This window comes from Hylaeus volcanicus, chromosome 5 (assembly GCF_026283585.1).
Source record: "Hylaeus volcanicus isolate JK05 chromosome 5, UHH_iyHylVolc1.0_haploid, whole genome shotgun sequence".
In the NCBI taxonomy this organism is placed as follows: domain Eukaryota; kingdom Metazoa; phylum Arthropoda; class Insecta; order Hymenoptera; family Colletidae; genus Hylaeus; species Hylaeus volcanicus.
The window spans coordinates 21,492,074-21,517,676 of record NC_071980.1 but is presented as its reverse complement, the minus strand read 5'-3'; the positions used below and the strand labels follow the sequence as shown (position 1 = coordinate 21,517,676).

Here is a 25,603-nt window from a genome sequence, read left to right as displayed (position 1 = left end):
TCTTTAAATTCATTTAATTTTTAATTTTACATTACTTTGCACCTATTGCACCTGTGTTCCACTTTGCACCTGCGTTTGCGTCGATACATCTCTTCATAATTTTTATATTAGGAATGCCAGTAGTCCGTTGAGACCTACTGGCTTCCCTATAGCTCGGGTACCTCGGGATTGCTAAATCCGTACTATAGCTATAATCAAACATAGCTATAGCCCCTGAGGCCTATTAGTAATGCAATGTGCACATATAGATATAGTGATAAAATAATAGCTTATTATGACAAATTTTTTATTATCAAAGTTCGATACGAATAAAAACGGCAATTGACGCAACAAATTAATATTGACTACGATAAGAACAACGTGCAGATAGGATCTGTTACGCGTAGAAATTAATTTTATACCTTTACATTCAATTATTAATAACTCCGGATTAAATAGAAAAATTTACCCGTCATTGTGTTACGTGAAAATACCAAATTATTTTATAGTCAGTTTACTTCGATATTTTATGTATAACGCAATATATGCTCTCTTAAGGAGTGGAATGGATGAGGAATGTGTTGAAAGAAAGAATGAGGAAAGAGAAGGAAGATGCTGAAGGTGGGAATGAGAGTAAAGAGTCGATAGAATGAGTTAGAGAGCCGGAAAGAGTGAATGTAAAAATGCGGTGTGCGTGTAAGGAAAACAGAGCATAGAAGAAGTACTAAGCTGCAGAACTCATAAATTTTTAAATGATGTGATGAAAGCAAGAGTTCTTCCTTATGTAAAAATTACAAGGAATAAATTATCTATCAATGTATGCTCTCTTGGCATGCGTGACTTATGAGACGCTCTGTCTTGTCGAAATTGTTAAATGTAGAATAATTGATCCTGTGCCTTTACATTCAATCATTTATAACTCTAAACAGAAATATTTATCCGTAGTTTTCTTAAATGAAGTTAAGTTTTTAACACCTTTTACCACCTTTTAGTTTTTTGCACCCAATAATTTCAACAAGAGAAAAGTGTCTTCTCAGTAAAAACAAGATGTCGAAGCAATTCGTGTGTTCCATTCCTTTGAAGATTGATACTTTAATATAACAAAATGAGAAGTAAACATTTCAGTTTAGTCTAGAGTTATAAATGACTGAATGTAAAGACAGAAATATAATTTCTACAGCTAATTGTTTTTCATATTTAAGTTATGAATTTTTCATGCATATTAGCATACGCGAGATAGAAGAAGAAAAGAAGGATAGAAGATTGATGCTCTATTCTTGTTCGACTACTGGCGGGCTGCATTAAATCCATTGACTTTAAACTTTATTTTCAAGTTTTTTTTATTATAATAAATGATATATTATAAGTAGTTTGAATCTCTCTAAACAAATATCTTATTATTAGACTGCGGATCTTAGCGGATTTTATGTATTTCTGGCGTACACTAATATGAAAAACATACGAAAATATACATAATGCATGTAAAATATATTCTATTCAATAATACAATAATATTAATATTTCGTAGTGCATAGGTACATATACCTTTTGGTTATGTTTAACACATACTTTTTATATTCACTATAAGTACATAAAATCCGCAACTTAAGTATTATAGATAAAAATATATAAAGTTCCCCTTGCAAAAGTTAATTTGTTTGTTAAATCTCCCCCGTACTTACAAAGAAATCATTTAAGCCATTCAATTTGTCTTGTTGTACCAAATACGTTTTATAAAAACATTATTTGATAGCTTCACTGATAAAAAGGCCGTGTAATTATAAGAATACAATTCGGATGTATTAACGATGTGTTGATTTAATTAGGAAATAAATGTTTATTAGAGAACGTGTGTTACAAAAGGTTGCATCAGCGAGGAACAGAAAAAGGTAGTGTAAGTACAGTAAAGATAGAACTGCAACTCATAGGAAAAAGGAACTAAAAACGTGTATCACAGTTGGTACCCCTTAGCACCTATAGTCTCGTATATTAATAAACCTATCATTAATTACAACATTCACTTCCTCGGGAGGAAAAAAACGAAACACCCAATACATTTTCATATTTTGCGCGCGTGAACATCCGCAGTCTACTAATTAGCTTCAGACTTTGACAAGTCCAGATCCGCCAGTGTTTGCACCCCCCTGGCGAAAATTTGTAACTTCAACAACTGATTCTCCGACAATATTTCGTTTGTCTCCGCTGCGATCCAGCAGAGACCGATAACTTTTTGGAACAGACCGCGGAGAACGTTCGCGAGCGATCAGGAGCCGAGTCGAAGAAGTCGATGGTCAGCAAACCCGTAGTAGCACTCTCGGGTCGGAAGTGAACGTCCTGGGGACCGGATACAAACATTAGGGGTTGGCGGGCGGTCCTCTCGTTGGGACTCAAGTTGCCGAGCAGCCGGACAACGCGTGGTCGCCGGACAAAGCTCTTCTAATTGTCCCCATCAACGACGAAGAATGGACCGCGGGCCTGCCACTGACAATTTCATTTGTAATTTGCATAAGGCTTATTAAAATCACAATGGACGTGGACCCGCGGGGATGCTCGATCGAGGTGGCCGCAGGCATCATTTTTTTTCTTTCTTTTTTTCGGCCTACCCGATAGAGAATAATCACGGCCACCGCGGCGCTGGTAATTGAAGTTTAATAAGAAGCAGGACTCGACTCGGGCCACTGGTAAGAAATAACAGACGAGGACGGGTGGCTCGTATAGCCCGCCTAACGCTGCGGATCTACGGCTAACAAGCCGCAACGACGATTAACACCAGGGAACAACGATTGATCAAGAAACTTTGACGTTGCGTGAAACTTACTTCTGAGACGGACGATCCGAAAGGCTGGCTTATCCATGATTATATCCACGGGACACACTATACACACTGTCACTCTTCGAATTCTTTAACACTTAACGAAATTTACAATATCTATCGTCCACCGACCCTTGAACGTCGAACGTTAACATTGAACGAAGCTCGAAAGAGATACTTGCGATAATATAATGCGATGTTTATCTAAATTTGTCACGTTAACGTTGGACGTTCGAGGGGTTGCTAAATTGGAGTAAAACGAGAAACCATTGAGAACAAAAAAGAGCGAACAAATTTCACATAAAAACGGGGTAAAATGTTGTTTATCGTGTTCGTAGAGTCGTGAGATTAAAACATTAATAAGGAATAGGATAGTATACACGCGGAATCGCATTGTGGACGTTTCGTCGACGAATCCCGGCGCCGATAACATTTCTCGTTTCCCGAAATGTGTCGCGCACGTGAAAGACGGCGCGGAACTGAACCATCTCAAAACGCTATCATATCGCGCGCCGCCACATTCCCCCACCAGATTCTACCAAAATGCGTCTACGCATCTCTTATTCGCACGGCGAGGAATAAAATCATTCTGGAGTAGTTGTAAATGGAGTAAATGGACGTTCCACGGAAATTGAATTTAATGCAAATTCATATTTTCACGGATACAGAAAGGGAATTGAAACTTAAGTGAAAGTCTGTCTTATCTTCTAAATGATATAACATATTATTGTTGATATTTTATATATTAGATAGATTGGAAAGTAATGTTATTTCTCTTACAATAAGTTCAAACAAATTTTTAAAAAATTTCTTAACTGTTTGTAGCGCGTTAAGTTGCGAAGGTACTTTTATTTATAACAATTCGACTGTGAATTTATATGCAATTTCGTATTTTCAAAAATTCAGAAAAATAAGTGAAACTAAAATGAAAGTACATATGTCTAATCATCTGTACGGCATACCATGTACATTATTGTTCACTTTTTATATATTTTTGCATTTGCACACGTTGTCATATATATTCCAATATTTCGAATTGTCCTAAATGCATAAACATACACAGTCTGTTGATCAATCCAATAAAACTTCACGAAATCCTCCTGTCGACCCAGCGCAGACCTATTAAAGGTGTACACTTTTATTTTAGATAAAAAAAATAGAATTTTTTGTTAATATTTTCATTGCAGATTATATTAAATAATATTTTAAAAAGCCAAAGTTATATTTATTTATCACTAAAACTACCGAGGTCGACGCTATATTATACAACTATGTGTTTGTAATTAGAGAAAGGAGAAGCAAACTAATTTATCAATCAAATTAATTCTCTATTACAATAATTGTTCCCCTAAAGTTATAGCATTATTAATAACTGAGTGATTTTAGGAAGAAATTTGAATGAATTGCTCGTTAAGATGATTAAACATGAAACTTTGAACGCGTTTTTCTCGAAATGCTGTTTTTCAAATATGTTCACATGATACCTAAAAAATCATATGTGGACTTGAATCGAAATTCTATACACATATGAAAAACACTTGTAGCTGTAGCGTGAAGTAGATTATTTTTAACATCTTGGAAATCACTATTTTTTTTCATGTTATTAAAGGTACAAATTTTGGAACAAAAACTATGATTTAAATTTAATATATCATCACCTTGTCAATTTTCTTTTACTATTTTATTGCCTATTGAATGAAACAAAGTCATTTTTAATTAGTTCGATTCCATTCTACGCCTATTTCGACCAACGTGATGTGAATACGGTATGTAACTTCGAAACGAATTGAGCAGCACACTTATAATGTTAACAACACAGTTAATGTTAAATATTTATATGTATATTGTGTTTACATTACACGTAGAGTCTAATATCAACTTGTTAAAACTATTAACAAGCAAAATATAGAAGTGGGCACAGTTTTCTTTTAATAATAAATTATCAACTAATAATAATCTCTAATAATAAATTACTAACTAATAAGAATCTGTAGTAATAAATTACCAACGAATAATAATTTATAATAATAAATTATAAGGATTTATCATCAAAGTGTAGTCGAACAAACAGTTCAACTTTTATTTTAAATAGTTAATAAATCCAACAAAATGATCGATTTGTCTTAAAGATCGCTTCAATCATTTGAGAAAAGAATATTGTAACTTAATTAATTATAGAGACCAGTTCATAATCATTACTGTAATTAACATAGAAACGATGTTTAGGTCCCTCTATTTTTAATACTTTTTCCGTCCTATAAGGTAGAACAACAAATATAATAGAAAAATAAAGTAACAGAAAACAAAAGTGGAGTAATAAAAGGTTTGGAATGGACGGAATATAACTAATTAGGTAATTACCTTACTCCAATTATTACACCAAAAAATTGACGTATATATACTAAATAAACAAATTAAGCAAATTAGTTATGTTTTCTCCCATTCTGAACCTGTCATTATTCCTTTTTTCTTTTTTATCCTTCTTTATCTGTCACGTGTCTGTTGTTTCATCTTATGTTTATCATTTCCTTACTAATAGTAATTCCCAACTAATTTCAATTATAAAAATATAATAGAAAAGTTCATGCTATAAGGTAAAACAGCTTAAGTTAATCAAGTTGCTATATAGAAACATAAAATCATAAGTCTACCATGCTATATGGAAACCTCGTTATAGAAAGATTTACTGTGTAATACAATTTCTTATTTTACTAATTCATACAACGCGTATCGTATTAACAATGCTTCACAAGAGCCTTCTGCGTTTTTTTTTTTTGCATCTTTCACTGCAGATTTGTTTTGCGGGAAATCAGTGTCTAACTCTGGGACAGCTGTTTTCCCAAACGCAAACACGATGCTCGTCACGAACGTATCCCTCCTCGCATATACAACCGCTCATGCACTCTTTCGTTTTCATGCAAGGTTCTGCCTCCCAGATATCGATGTTATCGCAGCCTTTCTCGCACAACGGATCCGCCTCGCACAAACTGTAAACTTCATTTTCACCGCAACCGGTTGAAATCTGCACTGTTTTCGGATCTTGAACGTTAAAAAACAATGGCTAACATTAAGAATTGCAATTCTTCGTCGATTAAGGTAGAGTTTTGGTTTGATTGAATGGAAAATCTAATGTTATATTTGAATGCATTTTCTAAAACTCTGACATTTTTAAGTCACATCTTTAAAATTGGATAGCGATATTCGAAGACTTGTAAAAGTTATGGTTTTTAGAAGGGAACATTACGAATGTCAAGAAATACAACTTTAAGTTTAGAAGTCTGGCGATGAAAAAATCTCGAAAAGTAATCAAGCGATTGGCTTGAAATTACACATGCATGTTCGCAAAATGTCAACGATTGATAACAGAATTATTGCAGTATTGCTTTTACTTTAACGAAAGTAACAAAGTAAAGAAACTTACCACGAAATACTGTTCCCGTTACTATTTCTTGATACCCAAGCAGAATGAAACTGATCGAAACGTAATCAACGCGCGAGAGCTTCATTCTGCTCGATGCACTAAAGAACAAATGCAACCGCTAATCGCGGCACTGTAACTTTAAATACTCGTGAAGCGATATCCAAATCGGTCCGTGCTATCAACGAAGAGAACCAGTTTTACTCGCACGCGTAGGAAACATTCTCAAAACGTCGGTTTCCGTAAATGGTGCATCAAGGAGATAGGAAGAGAAACAAAGTGCGACGCGGAAACACAATTGGATGTACGGAATAAGATAAACAGTTTTTATATACAATCAAATTATATTTCATGTTAAACAAATAATTCATGGATTGAACAAACGTTACGAAATTCAGAGATGAGCGAAATTGGATAAATATTTCAAATATAAAATAAGATATAAAACTTCTGATCTGTCATTTTTTTTAATGGAAATTACGATCCGAATTATAAAGTGAAATTATATTTAATTCCTTGTCATACCGCTTAATGCAACAAAATCTGTATCATGTCGATAAAGGAAACAAAGGTTCGCCAAACGAATAAAAACTGAACCACGATTATAACAATTCTTTCATTAAGTTCTCTAATTGTTTAGGTTTTAGTCGTTAACTCTTAGTTACTGACTCGAAACTTAACACCAGGAGCTCACTTATAGTATTCATGTTTGGTTCAATATTATGATCGCGGATGAGACTCGTCAAACATGGTAAGGCTAAAACTATCGAGATCGACGTGTACCTAGTATACAACTATATCTTGGTAGTTCGAGGGAGGAGCAAACTAATTTGTCAAACAAATTAATTCTCGGTTGTCTCTAAAAATTGCGGTAAAAGCATTTTTAATCATTGCGTTACTACAGACAAAAATCTGAAGTACGTGAGTTAAGTTGACGGACTTGGTAGTTTTAATATTTCACATTGAACAAGTAAAAATTTATCGAAATAACGGTTAAATAGTATAAACTTATCGAATAAATTGCTCTATGGTATTTCTATGCGTCAATGAGAACAAAATTTTGCTCATCACTGAAGAAAATTACACACACATACGGATTGGAGTTTTCAACAAGTGACGAAGAAAGGCAAACAGAAATACGCTGCTTTTCTGTTCTCGTGTTATGTATTTGCGGATCTTTAAATTGTACAGTAACTCGTTTACATACAACATATATAAGTGTCTTACTAGGTAAATTACTTGTATGATACCTTAAAATAAGTATTCGTAATAAAGGAGTGGGCCGTGATAAACGGTTGTACCGAAACAAAGCAGCATGGGAGTAATTGAAAAAATTGGGCGTCTCGGCATGAGAGTGAGATACTAATTTCCTTACTAAATGAGGCTTTTCGATTGCGCCGGTGATTCCCGATTCGAAACCGATGAAATCCGTAAATGGTATAGGTTTTCCTCATTTGAAGCGCAAGGAGAATTAACAACGTGACGTATGTAACGGTAAAAATTCAGAAATCGATTCGTAAGAAAACAATTTCAACCGATGCTATAACTCATAACGGTTTCTCAATCAAACAACGACGGATGCTCTCTAATTTTCTGATAATGAATGATAATGAAAAGCCACTCGCGTGCACGTAAAATATTACTGCGACCAAATACTTCCCTTCGAATATGGGCCACACAGCAGAGGCCTCGCTTTTTTCATGTATTATACCTTAACACGTTCACTGTCCGCCCTCTCAGCGACGGATGCGGTAGTGCAGCGTGTCGCTATGACCCGTATACGGGACACTAGACTGTGAACGTGCTAATACTTACGCGACTGTTCCATTAAAAACAAGAAAAACCCGACACTGATGCGAGAGTAAGTACTAGAGTTGAAATACGTGTAAAAGTCTTTTCGCTAACGAGAAAGAAACAAGAAAACGTTACAGTGGAGTTCGAAAGCGCTCGTTGTCACGCGAAACGAACACATCTACAGTCGATCCGAACGAGGAACTCGTAATTAGACGCATTTTTTTTTACCACGAATATATACCACGTACGTAGATATTCGTCCGCGGTCACGACGATCGAGCGAAACGATTCGGTGAATTTACAATTACCCGTTCAAATTACTATTCCCAATCGAAGCTAAAAGAAGAAAGCAAAATAAAAGATCGTGTTTCCCTCGATCGTCACGACCACCGTTTACATCACATTTCATTACGATATATCCCCAATCTCGATATTTTGTATTCTCTTATTCCGTTTAAATTGTACCGAGAAAAATCGTTCCAGTATGGCGATATTAAGAAGTCTATGCCTCACGTGATCCGGTCGATGTCTAACGCCGAGAAAATGTGTGTAATTATATCACAGACGAAGGAGAAGAATCGAAGAAGCAGCAGGCGGCGACGGGGCTTTCTACCAAATCTTAGCGGCAAGAGCTCTCTGCATTAAAACATTCTTGCTTCGCTGCTTCATGCGCGCAATGAAGTACTCCTTGCCGTCCAGGTTACCGCCAACAGGTCCAACCTCCTCATTCTAGCAACAAACGAGAGTTAGTTGGCTCCTAGGTCGCATATTTCTTGCACGTGTGGCTCATCACCATCATCATCATCATCATCATCATATCATCATCATCATCATCATATCATCATCATCATATCATCATGATCATCATCATCATTATCATCATCATCATCATCATCATCATCATCATCAATATCCTCATCATTTTACTCCTGATATTATCATCGATCCGGATTATCATAATCGTCACCGCGAAGACAGGCTGTTTTGTCGCGAAAGCCTACACAGAAGAGACCTAACCAACCTTGTTAGCTGTGTCGCCCCCCTCGCCCTCTCCCCACCTCTCGTAGTCATCGTCATCCCTTTCTTCGCCCTCGCTTAAAGGTCCGTCTTGCCTCTTGCTAGGAGGTACGTTCGATCCTCCCCCACTCTGCTGGTGCTCCATCACGTCGTCGCCACCCTCAAGCATTTTGTTGATCTTCTCTTTCGCTTCGTCAACCTTTCGCATCGGATCGGGAGAATAGCTACGATCGCTGTACCGATCGCGAGAGGCAGCCCGACGGTCGCGGAAGTCTCGTCTGTCTCGGAAGTCGCGGAAGCCCTGCTTACCGTGGAAGAATCTGCCGCCACGGTTACCACCGCGTCCACGTCCGCCGCCACGATTGTTGAAGCCACCGCCGCGTCTGTTGCCGAACCGATTGTTGTGCTGATTATTATAAAACCGATTGCGATTCTGGAAGTTGTTACCACCGCCGCGGTGGTTAGGGTTATTGAAGCCCTGGAAACGAGGCTTATAGTATGTGCCACGGTTGTTGTATGGTCGGAATTGCCTCTTGCGATAGTAACTCCTGTCCCCGGACCTGCTGCGGCTACGACTCCTCGTGTACGATCTGGATCGTGACCTAGAGCGTGATCTACTGTACGTGCCCGAAGGAGATCGGCTGTACTTTCTCTCGTAACTGCCGGATCGTCTGTTCGAATAAGATCGTGAACGACTTCTCCTGGGCGACCTAGACCTCGACGAGCCGGAACTGGAGGCGCTGCGAGATCTGCTGCGCGAACGTTTCGCTGGACGGTCCCTGCTCATTCGTTTGGTCACTGCTCCTCTGCCGGACGACTCGCGTTTCTTGGGCGTTTGTCTGTGCTGCCGTTCCGCCTCGCTGTCGGAATCCGTTCTGGGTCCTTTAGCCTGATTCTGACTCTTCGTTGGTGGAGGTGGACGCGGCGGTTCCGGCGGATGCCCGGCACCGCTGTTACTTTGCCCGATCGGCTGGAATTTACCACCGAGATTGTTACTCGAACTGAATTTGCTAGGTACTGCTTGCGCTGCAGACAACGACGGGTCTTTGTACGACTGGAACTTGTTCTGTGGTTGTGGCGTAGGATATTTAACCGGCGCCTGTTTCGGAATCGGTGGCTCTTTGGGTAACGGCGGTGGAGTCGGTGCAGACATTGGTTGCGCGGCTGCCGCTCTCTTTTCTGCGAGCTCTCGTTGCATTTGTTTTCGAATGTTCATGGATTTTTCAAGGGCAGCACGCTGCAGCTTCTCTTCCAGTTCATTATCGTCATCTTCTTCGCTGTCCACGTTCGGTTGCATCTTTTTACTTTCCATGGTGACGTCTTGCCATTTTTGGGGAATAATGTCTTTTTGCCTAAACAAACAAACAGACAACAATTAATATTTGACAACAGAATAAACAACGATAAAACAAATTTATGTTTATGGTATTGATAATTTATTTTACCTGGCGGCCTGTGCAGCTTTCCACTTTGCATTAAGCGCAGCTGTATCCAGAGTTGGTAACTTTGGCTCGGGATGGATTAACTGAGACTCCTGCTCGAATATGTCGGTCAGCGGTTTCCTCTGAATCTCTGTTAAAAAATGAAAATCACGCGATGTTAGATCGAGTAATGACGAATACGAACCGCTTCGATTCTTTAAGTTCCGGAGTGTTACCTTTACGTTGTTGTGCGGTCATTGGTATTCTAGATTCCCGTTCGTGATACGCCTTCGAAGCTTCATCTCTCTCCCGTTCCCTCTCCCTGCGCAGCTCCTCCTCCCTTCGTGAACTCTCAGCGAGCTTCTCCGCGTTGCTAAGAGGGGAAGCTATGTCATTATACTGTGCTACATACCTAGTAAATATAAAAACATAAATAAAATACGGTATGTTATAGACCGCTTTTCCATTCATGTTTCTTTAAAAGTTGCATCAATTGCGGGTAAATTACTAACTAATGAAATATGAATAGAATGAAACACTGGGAAATAAAACCGCCTCGTAACACGTTTATGAAAATATTCTCCGTGTCGACGAAAATATTGTATAAAAATAACCGGAAAAACAAGAGCGAAACGTTATCATGAACTGGCCATAAGGTTCCAACCTTTTCAAGACAGCGGTCTCTTTCTCAACTTTCGCATAATACGCATTCAGTTTCGACTCCAACTGTTCTAAGTCCGGCAATGAAGATTTTTTGAGGGCTTCTAAATCCCGTTCAAGTTTGTCCTTATTTTTCCGCTTCTTTCGCTCTTCCTTCTTCTTCTTCTTGCGACTTTTCTTGTCTTCCTTCTCTTTGTCTTTTCCTTTCTTATCCTTCTTCTTCTTTTTCTTCATTTTCTCACTCTCTGAATGTTTCTTTTCCTTCTCTCTTTCCCTCTTCCATCTGGCCGTTTCCTCCAAGAACTTTCTTACCTAAAGGTAGGTAAACATACAATGAAACCCAAAATTATACACTGTGAGTCTCCCTTTACATAACAGATAAGTAGATAGCGGTAATTGTTTGTAGAAAATATTTAGTGCTTACCTTATCTTCATAGTCGGAGTCGTCCTTGGTCTGTTCTAAAAATTTCCGCACCTTTATCTCGTAGTCATCCATCTTGTCGCGGGCGTTCGAGCTATAGGCCACTGGTGCTATGACGTCATGCGCAGCTGTCGTGGCAGCTGGTGGATTGTTGTATTGAGCCATGCGCTTGCTGAGAGGCGACAACGAGCCACGATGATCTTTCTTGTGTTTCCGTTTGCGACTGGGCGACCGAGACGCCGATCGTGAGCTTCCGGATGAAGAAGAACTGCTGGATTCCGAGCTTGAAGAACTCGAGGATCCACTCGACGATGAGCTGGAACTCGAACTCCATCTTTGTCTCTTCTTGGACCGCGACTTCCTCTCCTTCTTACGCTTTTTCTTCTCCTTTTTATTTTCACCGACATCGTTTTCGGTCTCGAAACTCTTAAACGTGTCTAAAGGATTCAAAGAGGACGTTAAGGTCTTGGACTTGATGTATTCGATGGAGTTCCTAGCTTCTTCGTGATACGGAGCTATTGCCAAGCAGTTCTCGTACGCTTTTTGTGCATCCTCGTACTTCTTCTCGTCTTCGAAACTTCGACCCAGAGCAACGAGAGTTTCAGCCATGTATTTCCGGGCATTTGCGTGAGTTTGATTCAGCTTCAATGCAGTCTCGAAATCTTCGATCGCTTTCTTGAAACTGCCGCTGTTGGCATACCTGTTAGAATCAAAGGAAAGCCGTAGTATGAAACGAACGAGAATATGATCACAAGATTCGATTCGCCTGTTTAAAATTAGGCAACTTACAATGCTCCACGGGCCACTAATCCCTCAACATTTCGCGGATCTACTGTTAGTGCTTTGTTGAGACACTGGAAGGCTTCCGTATGACGACCGGCCTTGAAATGATCTATACCTTCAGCTACGCTTCGAAACGCCCACTTACTAGCCTGCGCCTGCCTTAATTCAGACGCATATTCATTAGGTGGGAATCTCTCTCTGCAAAGGTGTATTTTAAAATTATAGTAGGCAAAGTGAAGTTTAATAGTATACAAAAATTCTCAACAAAAATGCGATAGTTTACCTTAAACCAACCATGTTAGAGTGGTTTTCTTGACCAAGACCCATCAAGTCGGAAAGATATTTAATGTTGTTTGGGTTGTTGAAGCCAGTACTATTCTCCAACATCACTTCGTACGCCTGTCCTTTGTTCTCCATCGCTTTCCTACACCACAGAGAGAGACGACCGATTATTATTAATGTGCAACGATCGTTTTGACCTTCGCCAAAAAGAGGATACCAAAGCTACTTCGTTAACGGTAAAACTAAAGACTTGATAATCATGACGACCGAATGTTTATATATGTCCTGTGCTTTGTTATCCTGGCAGAGGAATTTTCTCGATCTGATCGTATGTTTGCCCCTTCGGTTTTTGTTTTCGACATCTCGTCGTCTTATCTAGTTATACATACTAATATGCATATCCTTTGCTGCTGTTTCTTACACGTGTATTAAACGTGCGGCACACCCTTCATCGTTTTGTTCATCCCTGCGCAATGATCTCGCCTCTTCTCTTCTCTTCGATCTGCATGAATTATTCAACGATACGACACTAATGCCAAAGATGCTTCGAAGGAAAAGAAATTCCTTTCAGAAAGAGAGAGAGAGGGAGACGGAGAATCGTCAAACACCTCGTGGAATTAGAGTCGATCAAAATCTACGTTTGTACCGTTAACAAGCAGCAGGGGTCCAAAACAGGGATACATTGCAGAAAGTCGGTAAGTTTCCTTTATTACCAGAGATAATTTCTTATTTATAAATTTACAATGGTACACAACCTCATTATTATGTAAACTCGTCTCTCACCTTTCATGTACCGCTAAGACGTATATTTCTAGTATTTTGTATCATGTTTGTAATCAGAGGATTTCTCAACACAAAAGCACACAGCCTATCATCAATCGACGGTGGTTTGGTATTTTTAAGTTTTTGGTGCGATAAAATAAATTGCATAGCCCTAGGATAGGTTGGGAGCCACGCCTGAGTATATTTTATCTTCCAAGTTGACCAAAAAAATTTTTTTTTTAGATGTAGTAGTATTTGTCGCCTGTTTTGCATTTTGTGGTGTCAATTCAAATTGACATATTTTTTATATTTTTTATTTGTCAATTTAAGCTGTAAGTTTAAATGAGGCATTATTATGACAAGGCGCGATTCTTTTGAGGCTTAAAGGTAAAGGTTCGGGCGATTAAGATTTTAATTGTTTGGTCTCTGCTTCAAGTTTTAGTGAACGCTACGATGACTGCGCTGTATCTTAATTCACTGCATAATACGTCACACGTAAAACATATATCAATGGCACGTACTAATAAATGATGCTGTTCGAATATTTATTAGAATTTAGTACATAATTGATACACACGAAAAGAATTTTAACCCAAGGCTTCACGAATCGATTAGATTATCTTCACTTATTCTATTATCTTATTCTGGACAATTATTTCATTAATAATTTACTATAAGAGACCAAACAACGATAAATCATTATTATACCTACCGTCTGCAGCACTCACTCTGACCACCCAAGGCTCAACATCTCATACTGGAAATGCAACCTCAAAAGACATTGATGTCATTGGCGCCATAGTTTGGCTGGTGCTTTGAGAGTAACATATCACAAACGTAGATAGAATATTGTGCGCAACAGAGCCATGTCAACCAATGCTCAAGGTTTGAATCATTTGTATCACATTATAAATTCATCATCATACTGACTATCAACTTTACGTTACTGAGAGTGTCTGGCACCTAAATTCATAAAAACGTGTAAGAGGAATCAAAATCTAATTTACCTTGTTTTGTTAGTATCACAGTGCGTCTGTTAAATCTTAACTTCTTTTGGCCACCATACCATTTTCCTTACCTTCTATTTAACGAAAAGTATTAAACAAAACACTAAAGATGCAAGAAATCTGCACTCTCACTTATAATGCAAGTTACAAACAAGATAACTACACTGTCGATAGAAGATGCATTTCGCCCACGATTGAGATTATTATATCGATCCTAAGTCCGAAACTACCATTGTCAGAAAATATACCCCCTGCCATCGTTAGTGCAAGAGTGCTCTCAAAGTACATTGCAAAAAGCAAACGATCAGAGAACGATTTTCAATTCAAATAAAAATTTTCATTCGATAGTGCTACAGATGCATCACAAAACACGTTTACCATTTGTATATTGTGTATATATAGAATTCCCTATAGTGATATATACGTCAGTTTTCAAGAGTTAGTGAAGCATTATTGTAAAATACAAGGAATAAATGTACTTATCCAGATTTTTTATTACTTACTTATAAGCTTCCGGAAGGTCATCCGAATGGATAAGTCCCATAGGTGGGTGTGGGGCTTGCCCTTCACGGGCAGGTACGTTCATAACTGCAACAACTCGCTCGGCTTCAACGTTAACTTCACTGACTACGACGCAGATGAGATCATTTGCCATGTAGCCTCTTGTAACACCTTTCTTGTCCACCGCCGGCACTGTGGCCGTGTTCAATATCAGAGCCTGTTCATTACATCATAATTTTAGAAACCAATGAAAACTATAAAAAAAAACATTAATTTTATCGATGGCAAATGTCTTGACTTACCTTAACTCCTAAATCGGTGACAACTCTGGGGCAGTCGCTGCAGTTGCAAAGCACCTTCAGAAGAAGCCCAGCAGCACTTTTACCCATCACTTGTGAGTAAATAACATCTCCAATGACCAAACTCTGAAAACAAAATTTCCATTATATTATTTCAAATATTTTATATATTTAAACATCAATTTTATCTGTACAACAAATAATTACCTCCAAAAAATTACGAATGCGTTGAGATTTTTCCATGGTAACAAATGTGTCAAGGCCTGGCATTGTTGCATAAAATTCTGAAATAACATATGTCATCCATGAATTGCACAATATTGTGTAACCTCCAGAGGACTAGAATGAAATCAAATAAAAGTAGAACCCTACCTTCATCTCCTAATTCTTGCTTGATGGGATCAACTGTTCTCTCCAAATTTGACTTATCATAGAGGGCATCTGCTTTCTTTGCAACGAATTGTTGTAGCTTTAGCCTTTTCCCTCTATCGCCAAAACTATTGAAAGAACATCCAAGTTGTAATGCATTCATTGTTTAGAATTATACTAATAGATTTCTAAACAGTGTGTTGATAACTCTATGTTTGTATTAGGTTGTCTCAAAAGTTTCTTTCATTTTATTAATAATTAATTCATACACAATATTTTATGTTTTATGTTACATTACAAACTTGTGTACGATTCATTTTGCTCCATTACTGTTACAGCATCAATGTCTAAGAAATTAGATTGTCTATTTATATAAACACTGCCACAGAAAATAATTGAATGCAACTCATGAAAGAAACTTTTAGGACAACCTAATATATATTACATTAGTGGCCAATGGGATATTGTATATGTAAACACAAGGTTATCGCTGTAACATTAAGAGTACACGAATATATACCTAAGAGTCTTTTGCCGCTGTTGATAAATCTCAAAATTTGGTTCCTTGAGATTGAGCATGGCCAGCTCATTCTCGTTACGTTCTCCCTCCCAAACTTTCTGCAACTGTTGGCCATGGTAGTTCAATGCTTGCGCCACAAGACGCGCATCCATTGATTCCATTTTGATTCAGTACTGCAAGCAACCTAGTCCTGCAATACTACGAAAATCGGCAGATTCGTAATGTTTTTCCATTTGCGATGTTCCAAGATACTATCCAAATCAATAGGTAAGACTTTAATAGCTGCCTCTCCGGCCGACTGCCCGAAACTGGCATGCAAAAAAGGATCACCGTCCAATAGCCAAGGACACGTGTTTTTTGTAACGAATAAACCGCTATCTCATCACGTTGTTATATCCAAAAAATTCTGGTAATTGCAACCGGCTGAGGATTTGGTTGAATGCTAGCAGCGCAAACGTATCGGTCTCGTACGGATTTTCGAGGACCGTGAATCATACCTCCAAAAGGGGGTGGTATTCTGCGCAAGAACGCGCTTCGACACAAAGCGAATTACCAATAACCGGTTTCCAGAACGATTTACCTGTAGTCGTTGATAGTCCTCAGGCGAACCGTAACAACGACGTAATAGAACAAATCCGTCGAATATTCTTTATATGCAAGAAAAACGCTTACGGAGAAGAAAGGCACGTTATATTGATTTATCGATAACAAGATGGTCGTCGGGAAGCCGGATTGCGAAGGCCAACGGCGCCATGACGCTCCCAAATGGCCACCACTTTTATCTCGACGCTCATCCACGCCCGTTTTTCAATATGGGCATGCCGGACCGGCCAAAAAAGAACCCGGATTATTACTCACCGTTGCTCCCGTATTATCTTCCGTCGATCTGTTAACGTGTTTTCCAACTATATCACGATCCACTATGCAACATCGTTGACGATCAAACAACTGCGTGCTCGAATATCGCCATACGCCGCACACAAGTCGCAATTACGACAGAACCGGAAACGAATAGACCCGTGACGCCTACGCCTGCGCGGAACAAACTTCCCCCTCCCTCTTTTTTGCCGAGTATTGAACTATATATTACTTCCGGTTTGGCGGTTTAATTTGAAATGATATATATGACACTACTGGCGGTTCGTTTTGAAAATGTTTAATAAAGAACTACACTGGCTTAATTCGAATAAACATACCACCGAATTCATTACATTTTAAATTATTGTAAATAAAAACGAATGCGATTTTTACATTGTATCTTTATTTGCTAGTTTTGTGTGATAAAAATATTGGTCATAAGTAGTTTATAGTCAATATTACAGTATTTGAAAATTTAAACTTGAGTAATATTATTAGTATTGCATTCTCCATTGTTTGACGTACAATGTTTTGTTAATTCAAAGATGTCTAGAAATTACGAGACGTAAGAATTCTTTTTACTACACTTGTCTCTGGTATACACAAACTGCGTCCAATAAAATTTAATTAACGCAACAACAAATTCATTATACTACAATTTCTTCGTTAGAACCTGTTTGCATTATTTTTCAGAGTTTAAATTATAAATGTATTAAAACAGTTCCTACCTTTTTTGCTACAAAAGTGGCATGGCTCTTTAGGAAATATTAGTTCGTGAAAATAAATTGTTTATCTATTCGAAGACTTTAATATCAGAATGTTAATTGTTTGGTTTATCTTCTCTCATTTTTATGTTTTGTGTTAATATACTATTTTTCATTCTGACATCAGTAACATACAAATTACATAATAATTTACTTATTGGACCTTCTTTGGTTTCTCTTCCTTTGTTACATCTACATTCCAATAGTACAAAATTTGAAAAGCTAACACTGCATTTGCAAGTGTAGAACATATGTACATTGATATCATTATCTTGTCTCCTGTTTCTTGAATAGATGTAAATATTCTTGCTAGGGATCCAAAGAATAGCATAAAACCAGTAACTGCTGACAGTTGACCAGTACTTCCATTTGAGTAATTTGTGGAGGCTTGCATAAACTAAAACAACACACACTATCAATAACCTACTGTTTGTACATAAATTAGATCATGGCCTACGTTTGAATCATACCTTACTGATAAGAACAATGGGTATATTCATTGCCTGACAAGTCCACAGAACACTCACTGGAGTTAAACCGCTTAGAGCAGCAAATAATACTGCTAAATAAGCGGCAGCAAATGCACTTGCTTGGGCAGTATTACCACTGTAATGCATCACTAAAACTGCGATAGTTAAAGTTTGTACTCCTAGAAAAACTCCATCTCCCCAGGCACTAAAACAGGTTAATTATTCTATTTAACCTGATATATAGGTAGCATTAATTATTTGGTTTTCTTTTTATCTTGCATTACCTAAATGGAAAGCCACTAATGAAGCTGTAAGATACCATTGCGGTAATAGCAAAGAGATCCAATAACACGCTGAATATATTAATACCTTTGGCATTTTTACTCTGAAGGATTTTTACAATTTGTGGTACTTTCACTAGAACAAGAAACAAATATTAGAAGAACAATATTATTCCAAGTAATTCATAGAATTTCTATTCGTAGCAGATAGATAGCTGTAGTTTCTTCATTTCAAATATCTAAATAACAAATATCATAATGCAAAATTTTGCATAAAAATAAATGGTCTAACCGAGGAGAGATCCGCCAATGATTCCGAAGCCGAGAACTTTGCTGAGTGTCGCTTTGAAGCATCCCACTGAAACATGATGAAGACTTTCATGCTTTACTTGAAGAGGTTCGTATCTTCTTCGTAAAAAATTCATTTTAAATTTGGTGAAAATTTCTTTTTATCGTCGCGAAGGAATAATGACTTTTAATTTATTAACAAAGAAAATTTGAACATCGTCTAACGCTCGTTACAAAATATTAATTCGATTACTCGAAAATATAGTATACAACTATAACCTGTAAGAGAATTACAAATTGAATGCAAATTTATGAATGGAATATCGTGGACAAATTAGTCCTTAACTTTGTAGATTAACACAACAAAATATAAAAATTTATAGCCATCTCACGAAAATTTGTTTTCTTTCTTTAAATACAGCGCTCGCTGTCACGTGACATTACAGCAGTGCTGTAGCGCGACCTATCACTACACGTCGCTCGCTCTGTTACAATGATCTTAAGATAAAAGAATATAGGAATGTTTAATTAACAAAACTCTTACCGTGTAAGAAATTGAAGTCATCAAAGTATTCCTCCAAACATTCATCTGTGAACAATAAGTGAGCAGCGTCCCTTATTAACTGAGTCATAATTGCCACGACATACGATTAACCACACTAGCTTGTGGAATGTACAGTGATGTATGTACAGACTGATTTTCGTCTATGCTATGCTTCGACTTTTAGGTTAGTATCTAGCGATTTTACACTAGCGGAACTTTCATACCAACGGATAAAGCGTTACCGCTCTTATCCTATAATTACGGATATTACGTGATAAACAACTTTATACTGTTATTACCACGTCTAAAGATATGAATATACTTTACAATTTTTTACAATACTTCAATTGCTCAGAATTGATTATAAACATGTAATATATGCACAAAAGTACATGTATAGCATAAATTAAGTACAGAATACATAAAGTTTATTCAACGATCTCTTTACATGCATTTACATCTAGCGATTAAGGACTAATATCGTTTATTACGCAATGAAGTATGTATCTCTGATAATTTTTTAGTTTATATGTGTTATCAAAGAAGTTTTTGTTAGAAACTGATTTTTCGAAACTAATAGTATAGACAAGATATATAATAATCTTGTTAGCATTAGTTGGAAAAACGTTTTGAAAGACTTGAGGGATTACAGAGGTCGCATATTATTTTCCTGTTTTTATTTTTAGATCTTAATTTAAATTCCGTCTGTTCACCGCTAGATGGCTATTCATTTCAGTGATATTATATATTATATTTTCTGTATTTTCGAATAATTTGTTCGTACAATATGCTTTTAATTTGTTCAAAACTGGCTCTAATCTAAAAATATGGAAGCATGAATATTAAACGTTTCGATAAAAGTTTTATCTCTGTAGAACTACGTTAGTGAAGTTACTTCCGGGTGCTTCTGGGTCGATATTTTAATGACGTTATCTACCGTCAAAGATAAAAACTGTTTTACCGATCAAAGGTTTAAGATTAGTTACATCTGTTCACTGTTAGATAGTTCTCCATTCAAGCGAAGAAAATTTGAATCAAAGTATCAAAGTGAATTGATATGTGTTGCATTTAAACAATTAATTTGCATCAACAATTGAAAATGATAATTTTTGAAGAGTAAAAACAAGCTCCCTTTTTTCTTTATAATACTTATTCTTACAAAACTGCTTTATATTTTTGCAAATATAACAAATATTATATATTATAATAGTCTATAGTAATAAGTGATTTCTAAATATACAAATTTGTCTATTTATAGGGACATTTCATTCAATATGTTTTTACTATTTCTTTTTGTAATATTCTGTCCTTTTTTTATTTCTTTCTTAAATATATTTTTATTTGTAATACTATTTGATATCTTGGTATAGATTCATTGTTGAACTGTAATTACTATGCATAAATAGTAAATTATCTTCTATTAAATCCGTTTTATCCTTGTCACAAGCCACAGGGTTTTTACTAAAATACCTCTTTATTGGATAAAGTATAGTCTATAATTTCTTTTTCTGCCCTTATTAAATTTTATTACGCGTTTTGTAACATGTAAATTGAACAAAAAAAAATAGAATATGATAAGTAGAATGAATATGGTCGAACTGGCCTTGCTATACTGTATCAATAAGAGCCATTCACTCATGTGGCTTCATGGTAGATCAGATGAAATTTGGAATATAACCGAAGATATGAAGAGTGATTAGACATGGAATATTTTAGAGAAATAGTAGAATACACAAAACAGAATATTTCCAATATTACAGCTACTTTGTCATCTTATTAAAATTTTCCACAATCTATCTACTTCCAAGTAGAGTATTCCAAAGCTCTATTTCATACCAGCTTATGTTCTAAGAGAGGAACGATTTAATACCACTTAGAAGTTTAATACCTTTTTTCTGCCTCATAATTTATGTCTACATCAAAGGAAAACAGCAAAGATGGGAGAATATGATGATAACCATGTAAATAAACAAGAATTTATTGAAATATATCAGAGATACCTTTCTACATTTAATTAATTGTTAATTAATATGTATAACAATTATTTATTTTATAATATAGCATGTATTTTTATAGCTTGAAAAGACCAACTAGTCAAATTTCTCGAAGATGTATTAAATGAATGCGAATCCAGATTTTTTCTTTTACGCAATGTTTGTATCCATCTTAAAGACTAAGTAAACATTTTTTAATTAAAAGGCCATTTTTATGAATCCCTGTTGGTTTTGTAGTGGTCCGAGTTTCAAATATGGATCTATCGAAATCTCCTTAGGAATGGATCTTCTAGAAATCTGTAATTTTGGACTGCACCTGTTAATAATTTTGTTCGAAAAAAATAAAACAGCGTCTTCTTTCAATGAAAAACAGGACTTCGCCATTGTATAATCGCTATTTTAATCATTTTGTTATTATTTCTTTTTTCACAGGTTCAGGCCGAAATTACCGACTATTTACAACCATATTAAAAAAACAACAGGCATCATTAAAAATGATCATTTAAGAAACCATACGCAGCGACATTTTTATACATATGTATGTGGCTAGACAAAATAATTCTTACTCTTCAGGATACGTATAAATATTATACGAGTATAAAAACAAGTCTCGTCATGCATTTATTGCCTCGTCTCACCTCCATAAGCAATCATTCTGTTTTTTTTTCCTATATCAAGACTTTTACTGGCATTTGCTTGGAATTATTCGAACGATATTTTTAATGCTACAACTTCACTTCTCGATATTTTCAAATACATCCTGTCATCGATAGTGACATGTTTGTCCCACGGATCATTCGTTCGTTCGGAGTTTGTCTGTACCACGTATCCTTTTCAATATTTCAGTAACAAGTTAACAAGCACCCTTATAAATTCAACCATCCATCGCTCCGCATCGAGCAGCCTCCGAATGAAGTCTGACAACAGTATTCTATGATTTCCAACAACACATATCAAACTATAACTAATGGTAAGAACATTATTTAGGCTAGAAAAAAAAAGATTCAATTTGAATTACTGGGTTCTATAATTGAATGAAGTGTTATCTTAAAGTGGATTCATTGAACAGGTGTTAGATACTACGAATAGGTATATATCTACAAAATAAATAGTTTTTAATTACTTATGTTAAGTTCTACAACGTAGTAACTAATACGTCTATACAGATAATCACAAAAGTATTCGTCCATTCTATATCCACATCATATTTTACGCTCTTAGTCAATTTCAAAGTTACAATAATCATTTCTAATTCACTTTCACGTAAAGAGTAAATTGTACACAGTTTATGCGAGAAATATACTTTTATTCGTAGAATTAGGAAAAAGAAACACACACGAAAGAATTTCGCGTAAAATTAATTAGTAAGGGAGACCGTGGTGAATTGATACATGAGTCAATAGCAAGTAAAACAACTTTCAAATGATTAGTAATGGGACAGGGGGTCGAGGGGAAGGGGACATGTTTTTATGTCTGAACCTGTCGCTCAGAACGTGTCACCAATTTTAATACTTTGGACGTTTTTATTTGGGTGTACTGATTTTTCAACGTGAAAAGTAAGTTTTTTTGACTGTTCTTATTTAGTTTATTAATTTCAAAATATTGTTCCTTTCTCTGTATAATTTGCATTATCACTACTATGAATATTTTAGTTAAGTTTAGAGTGTAAGAGGCCCTTTCCCTCGAAACGCGTGCGATCTCAAACCGCGCAAGGCCACGCGGGAGATACGCGAAACGAATGGAGTAAAGTTACAAAATACATTTAAATTGTCGTTTTCAAGTAATTCATCTAATTCTTGTTTCATTTTTGGTGATTTTAGTGAATCTGATTGATACGTTTTATTTAAACTGTATTTGGATTACCAGGTCTACATGTATTATATTTTTCTTTTTAACATGTATTGTAGTTGTTTATTAGCCAGACTATATTGTTCAGTTGATTAATATTGATTAGATCTAGATAATTTCATTTAATAATGTTAATTGTCCTCTTATCAATTGTCATCTTATTCTCGTTTCCAAAATGGAATTAGCTATAAAACTATTCAAATGCCTTATTGTAAGGAAACATAAGATTTCTCGGACCCCTTCCTTCTCCTTCTTACATAAACTTTTACCTAGTGTTTCTCTAAAAAGCGTGAAATAGTTAAATCTCGTTAGAAAAGGTTCAGTTACGCTAAAATACGTTATTAATTGACATAAATCAAGGATTAATTTTATAAAAAAAAAAAACAATTATTTAGTTCTTGGCAAATGCGTATTATAATTAAAGGTTCAGTTATGTTAAAATATGTTATTAATTGACATAAATCAAGGATTAATTTTATAAAAAAAGAAACAATTATTTAGTTGTTGGCAAATGCGTATTATAATTAAAGGTTACGTTTGAAACAATCTTAAAGTAAGGAAACAAATCAATCACTCGTTCCTAGGCGAATTTCGACTCGTACTAAAATATTACGTAAGAATTCCTTTAACCTCCCCCTCTCTCTTTCCGACCCGAGGTTAACTCGTGTAGAGATTTTTTAATCTCCCCTCCCTCTTGAGACCTTTACGGAATTAATGAAATTAACAAAGCACTAACAAAGCTTGCTAGATTTGCGACATCCGCTCAGAGTAGTTATCCGATTGCGTTTAATTTCGAAATGTCCACGTTAGCGAAAGTGACGGAATCCGGTAAGAAGCTCGCCGGTCTCGTAGATAACGATTCCTCGACATTGCCATTATCACACGCGACGATCGGCGCGGCAGGTGAGCCGATAGTGAAAACGCGCGAGAGTCGACCGAATTCCAAAATAGTACGACGTTCCACGTATCTCCCTTCAGATTATCAGCGTGAAATCGAACTCGTGCAATTAGCGATAGCGGGTCGAAGTGATTTCGTTAGGCTCTTCACGCGAGCCAAGATGCGCTCGCATAAGTGGGTCAGAGCTCGCAGAACTGGAGCGGTTAGGCGAAACCACGCGAGCGGTTTTTGCTTCTTCGCCTGCATTCGGCGGTCGAGAAGTTCCACAGGGGTGCCTGGTACGCTTCTCCAACCCTCGCACGTCCCTTCCGGCATTTTTTTGCCCTCCTTGGAATCCGATCTCGTAACTCATTAACGGTCGATTTGAAAATCATGAAATTTCATTCGTTGGAATTGTAGGTCAGTGTGTTAGGTTAAAGGGTTAGACTACTTTGCTCCGACCGAATTTTCGTGCTGTTTCGAGAATTTTTGTTGAAGCGATAACAAGATTTTATTTACGTTAAAGTGCATTAATGTATCGTATTAGGTGTACAAATAAATTCGGTGCCTTTTTATCATATATTCGATGTTTATTTATGAGAAAAAGAAATACACGTTATGTTTCAAAGTAATCACCATCACTTTCTACACGCTTCTTCCTCTTTTTGGGTAGTTGGCGGATTCCGTTCTTATAAAAAGATGGTGGTTTTGATTCAATAAACTCGTTAATGCTTTTTTCGACTTCTTCGAAAGATTTGAAATGAGAATCAACTAAGTGGTGTTGTAGCTACCGAAAAAGATGGTACTGTGAGGGGGCCATGTCTGGAGAATATGCCGCATGAATGAGAATCATTTTTGTAGCCTCAGCAGCATTCTTCTTCAACTCGAATGCAAAAGGTTATATATCAATTAGGTTAAAGTTACATAGTGAATTTAGTAGCGTGAAGCTAATACCTTAAGAAACCGATCGGTGAGAAAAAAATTTCAATTTGAGATGTAATTACAGCTGAATGTATGTAAAGACACCAAACTTATTTGTACACCTAATATAAGTATTCGTCTAGAAAATCAGTTTTAATTTCTTTCATTTCTATAAAAATTGCGATTTGGCAGGCGATTTAGTGAAGCGTCTAAAAAATAAATGGTCTTGTGGTGTCGTGAATGGAAGTGTCTATTCAAAAAAATCGAGTTGACCTTGGAATGACACCTAAAATTGACCACGAGGTAAAGCTGAAATCACTTCTTGGCTCCTTTTGATCTACCAAAACCGCATGTATTATCGTCTTTCTCTACTTTTTATGACCTACAATGACCTTATGTACTAGGTCGTTGGACTTGTTTTAACCTTTTGCTTTCTGCTTGAAAGTTGATGCTTTCTTAGCATTCTATTGTCACGAATGCTAAGCTTAGATTGACTTCGAAAATGAGATCCTTAATTTGAGATTTAAGAATCAGTTCACCTTTACCTCAACGACAATCATTTTATCGACACTTCGAGCTCCAAAGAAATTAAACCTAAAGGAAACCTAGTGGTGACTGAGAGTCTCGAGTGCAAAGGGTTAATATCCTTTATCATGATACGGAAGAAAAAACATGAGGTTATTAAAAAATGTCAACGATATGGTTAACCTTTC

The 25,603-nt window shown here is 36.5% G+C and overlaps 3 protein-coding genes and 1 long non-coding RNA gene across 7 annotated transcripts in view; 1 reads left to right on the top strand and 3 right to left on the bottom strand.

Moving 5' to 3' along the window:
* LOC128876321 (uncharacterized) overlaps positions 1–5,594 on the bottom strand; it is a 420,681-nt gene extending 415,087 nt beyond the window's left edge. Inside the window, exon 1 of the long non-coding RNA XR_008456998.1 lies at positions 2,798–5,594. This is a non-coding gene — a long non-coding RNA (uncharacterized LOC128876321). The remainder of the gene's footprint in view (positions 1–2,797) is intronic.
* Positions 5,595–7,354: 1,760 nt separating this feature from the next.
* Positions 7,355–17,036, bottom strand: LOC128876308 (serine/arginine repetitive matrix protein 2). Of its 4 annotated transcripts, none has more exons than XM_054122554.1 (14): positions 16,904–17,036; positions 16,046–16,243; positions 15,529–15,653; positions 15,364–15,440; positions 15,160–15,282; positions 14,860–15,074; positions 12,589–12,729; positions 12,312–12,503; positions 11,526–12,222; positions 11,106–11,413; positions 10,678–10,853; positions 10,466–10,592; positions 9,025–10,372; positions 7,355–8,732 (listed from the first exon to the last, which is right to left on the bottom strand). In XM_054122554.1, the coding sequence occupies exons 2-14, from the start codon at positions 16,204–16,206 to the stop codon at positions 8,613–8,615; spliced, it is 3,810 nt and encodes a 1,269-aa protein (XP_053978529.1). In that variant the 5' UTR covers positions 16,207–16,243; positions 16,904–17,036; the 3' UTR covers positions 7,355–8,612. The 4 variants fall into 4 exon arrangements, with proteins under 4 accessions (XP_053978529.1, XP_053978531.1, XP_053978530.1 ...); XM_054122556.1 differs by having other exon boundaries at positions 10,678–10,814; XM_054122555.1 differs by having other exon boundaries at positions 16,046–16,235; positions 16,904–17,026.
* A 252-nt stretch (positions 17,037–17,288) lies between these two features.
* On the bottom strand, positions 17,289–19,546 carry LOC128876317 (mannose-P-dolichol utilization defect 1 protein homolog). Its single transcript, XM_054122576.1, has 5 exons — positions 19,251–19,546; positions 18,711–18,776; positions 18,422–18,554; positions 18,138–18,342; positions 17,289–18,064 (listed from the first exon to the last, which is right to left on the bottom strand). The coding sequence occupies exons 1-5, from the start codon at positions 19,336–19,338 to the stop codon at positions 17,822–17,824; spliced, it is 735 nt and encodes a 244-aa protein (XP_053978551.1). The 5' UTR covers positions 19,339–19,546; the 3' UTR covers positions 17,289–17,821.
* LOC128876310 (tubulin glycylase 3A-like) overlaps positions 19,296–25,603 on the top strand; it is a 25,823-nt gene continuing 19,515 nt past the window's right edge. The window contains exons 1-2 of the transcript XR_008456995.1: positions 19,296–19,434; positions 22,091–22,214. The gene's annotated coding sequence lies outside the window, so the exon portion shown is untranslated. The remainder of the gene's footprint in view (positions 19,435–22,090; positions 22,215–25,603) is intronic.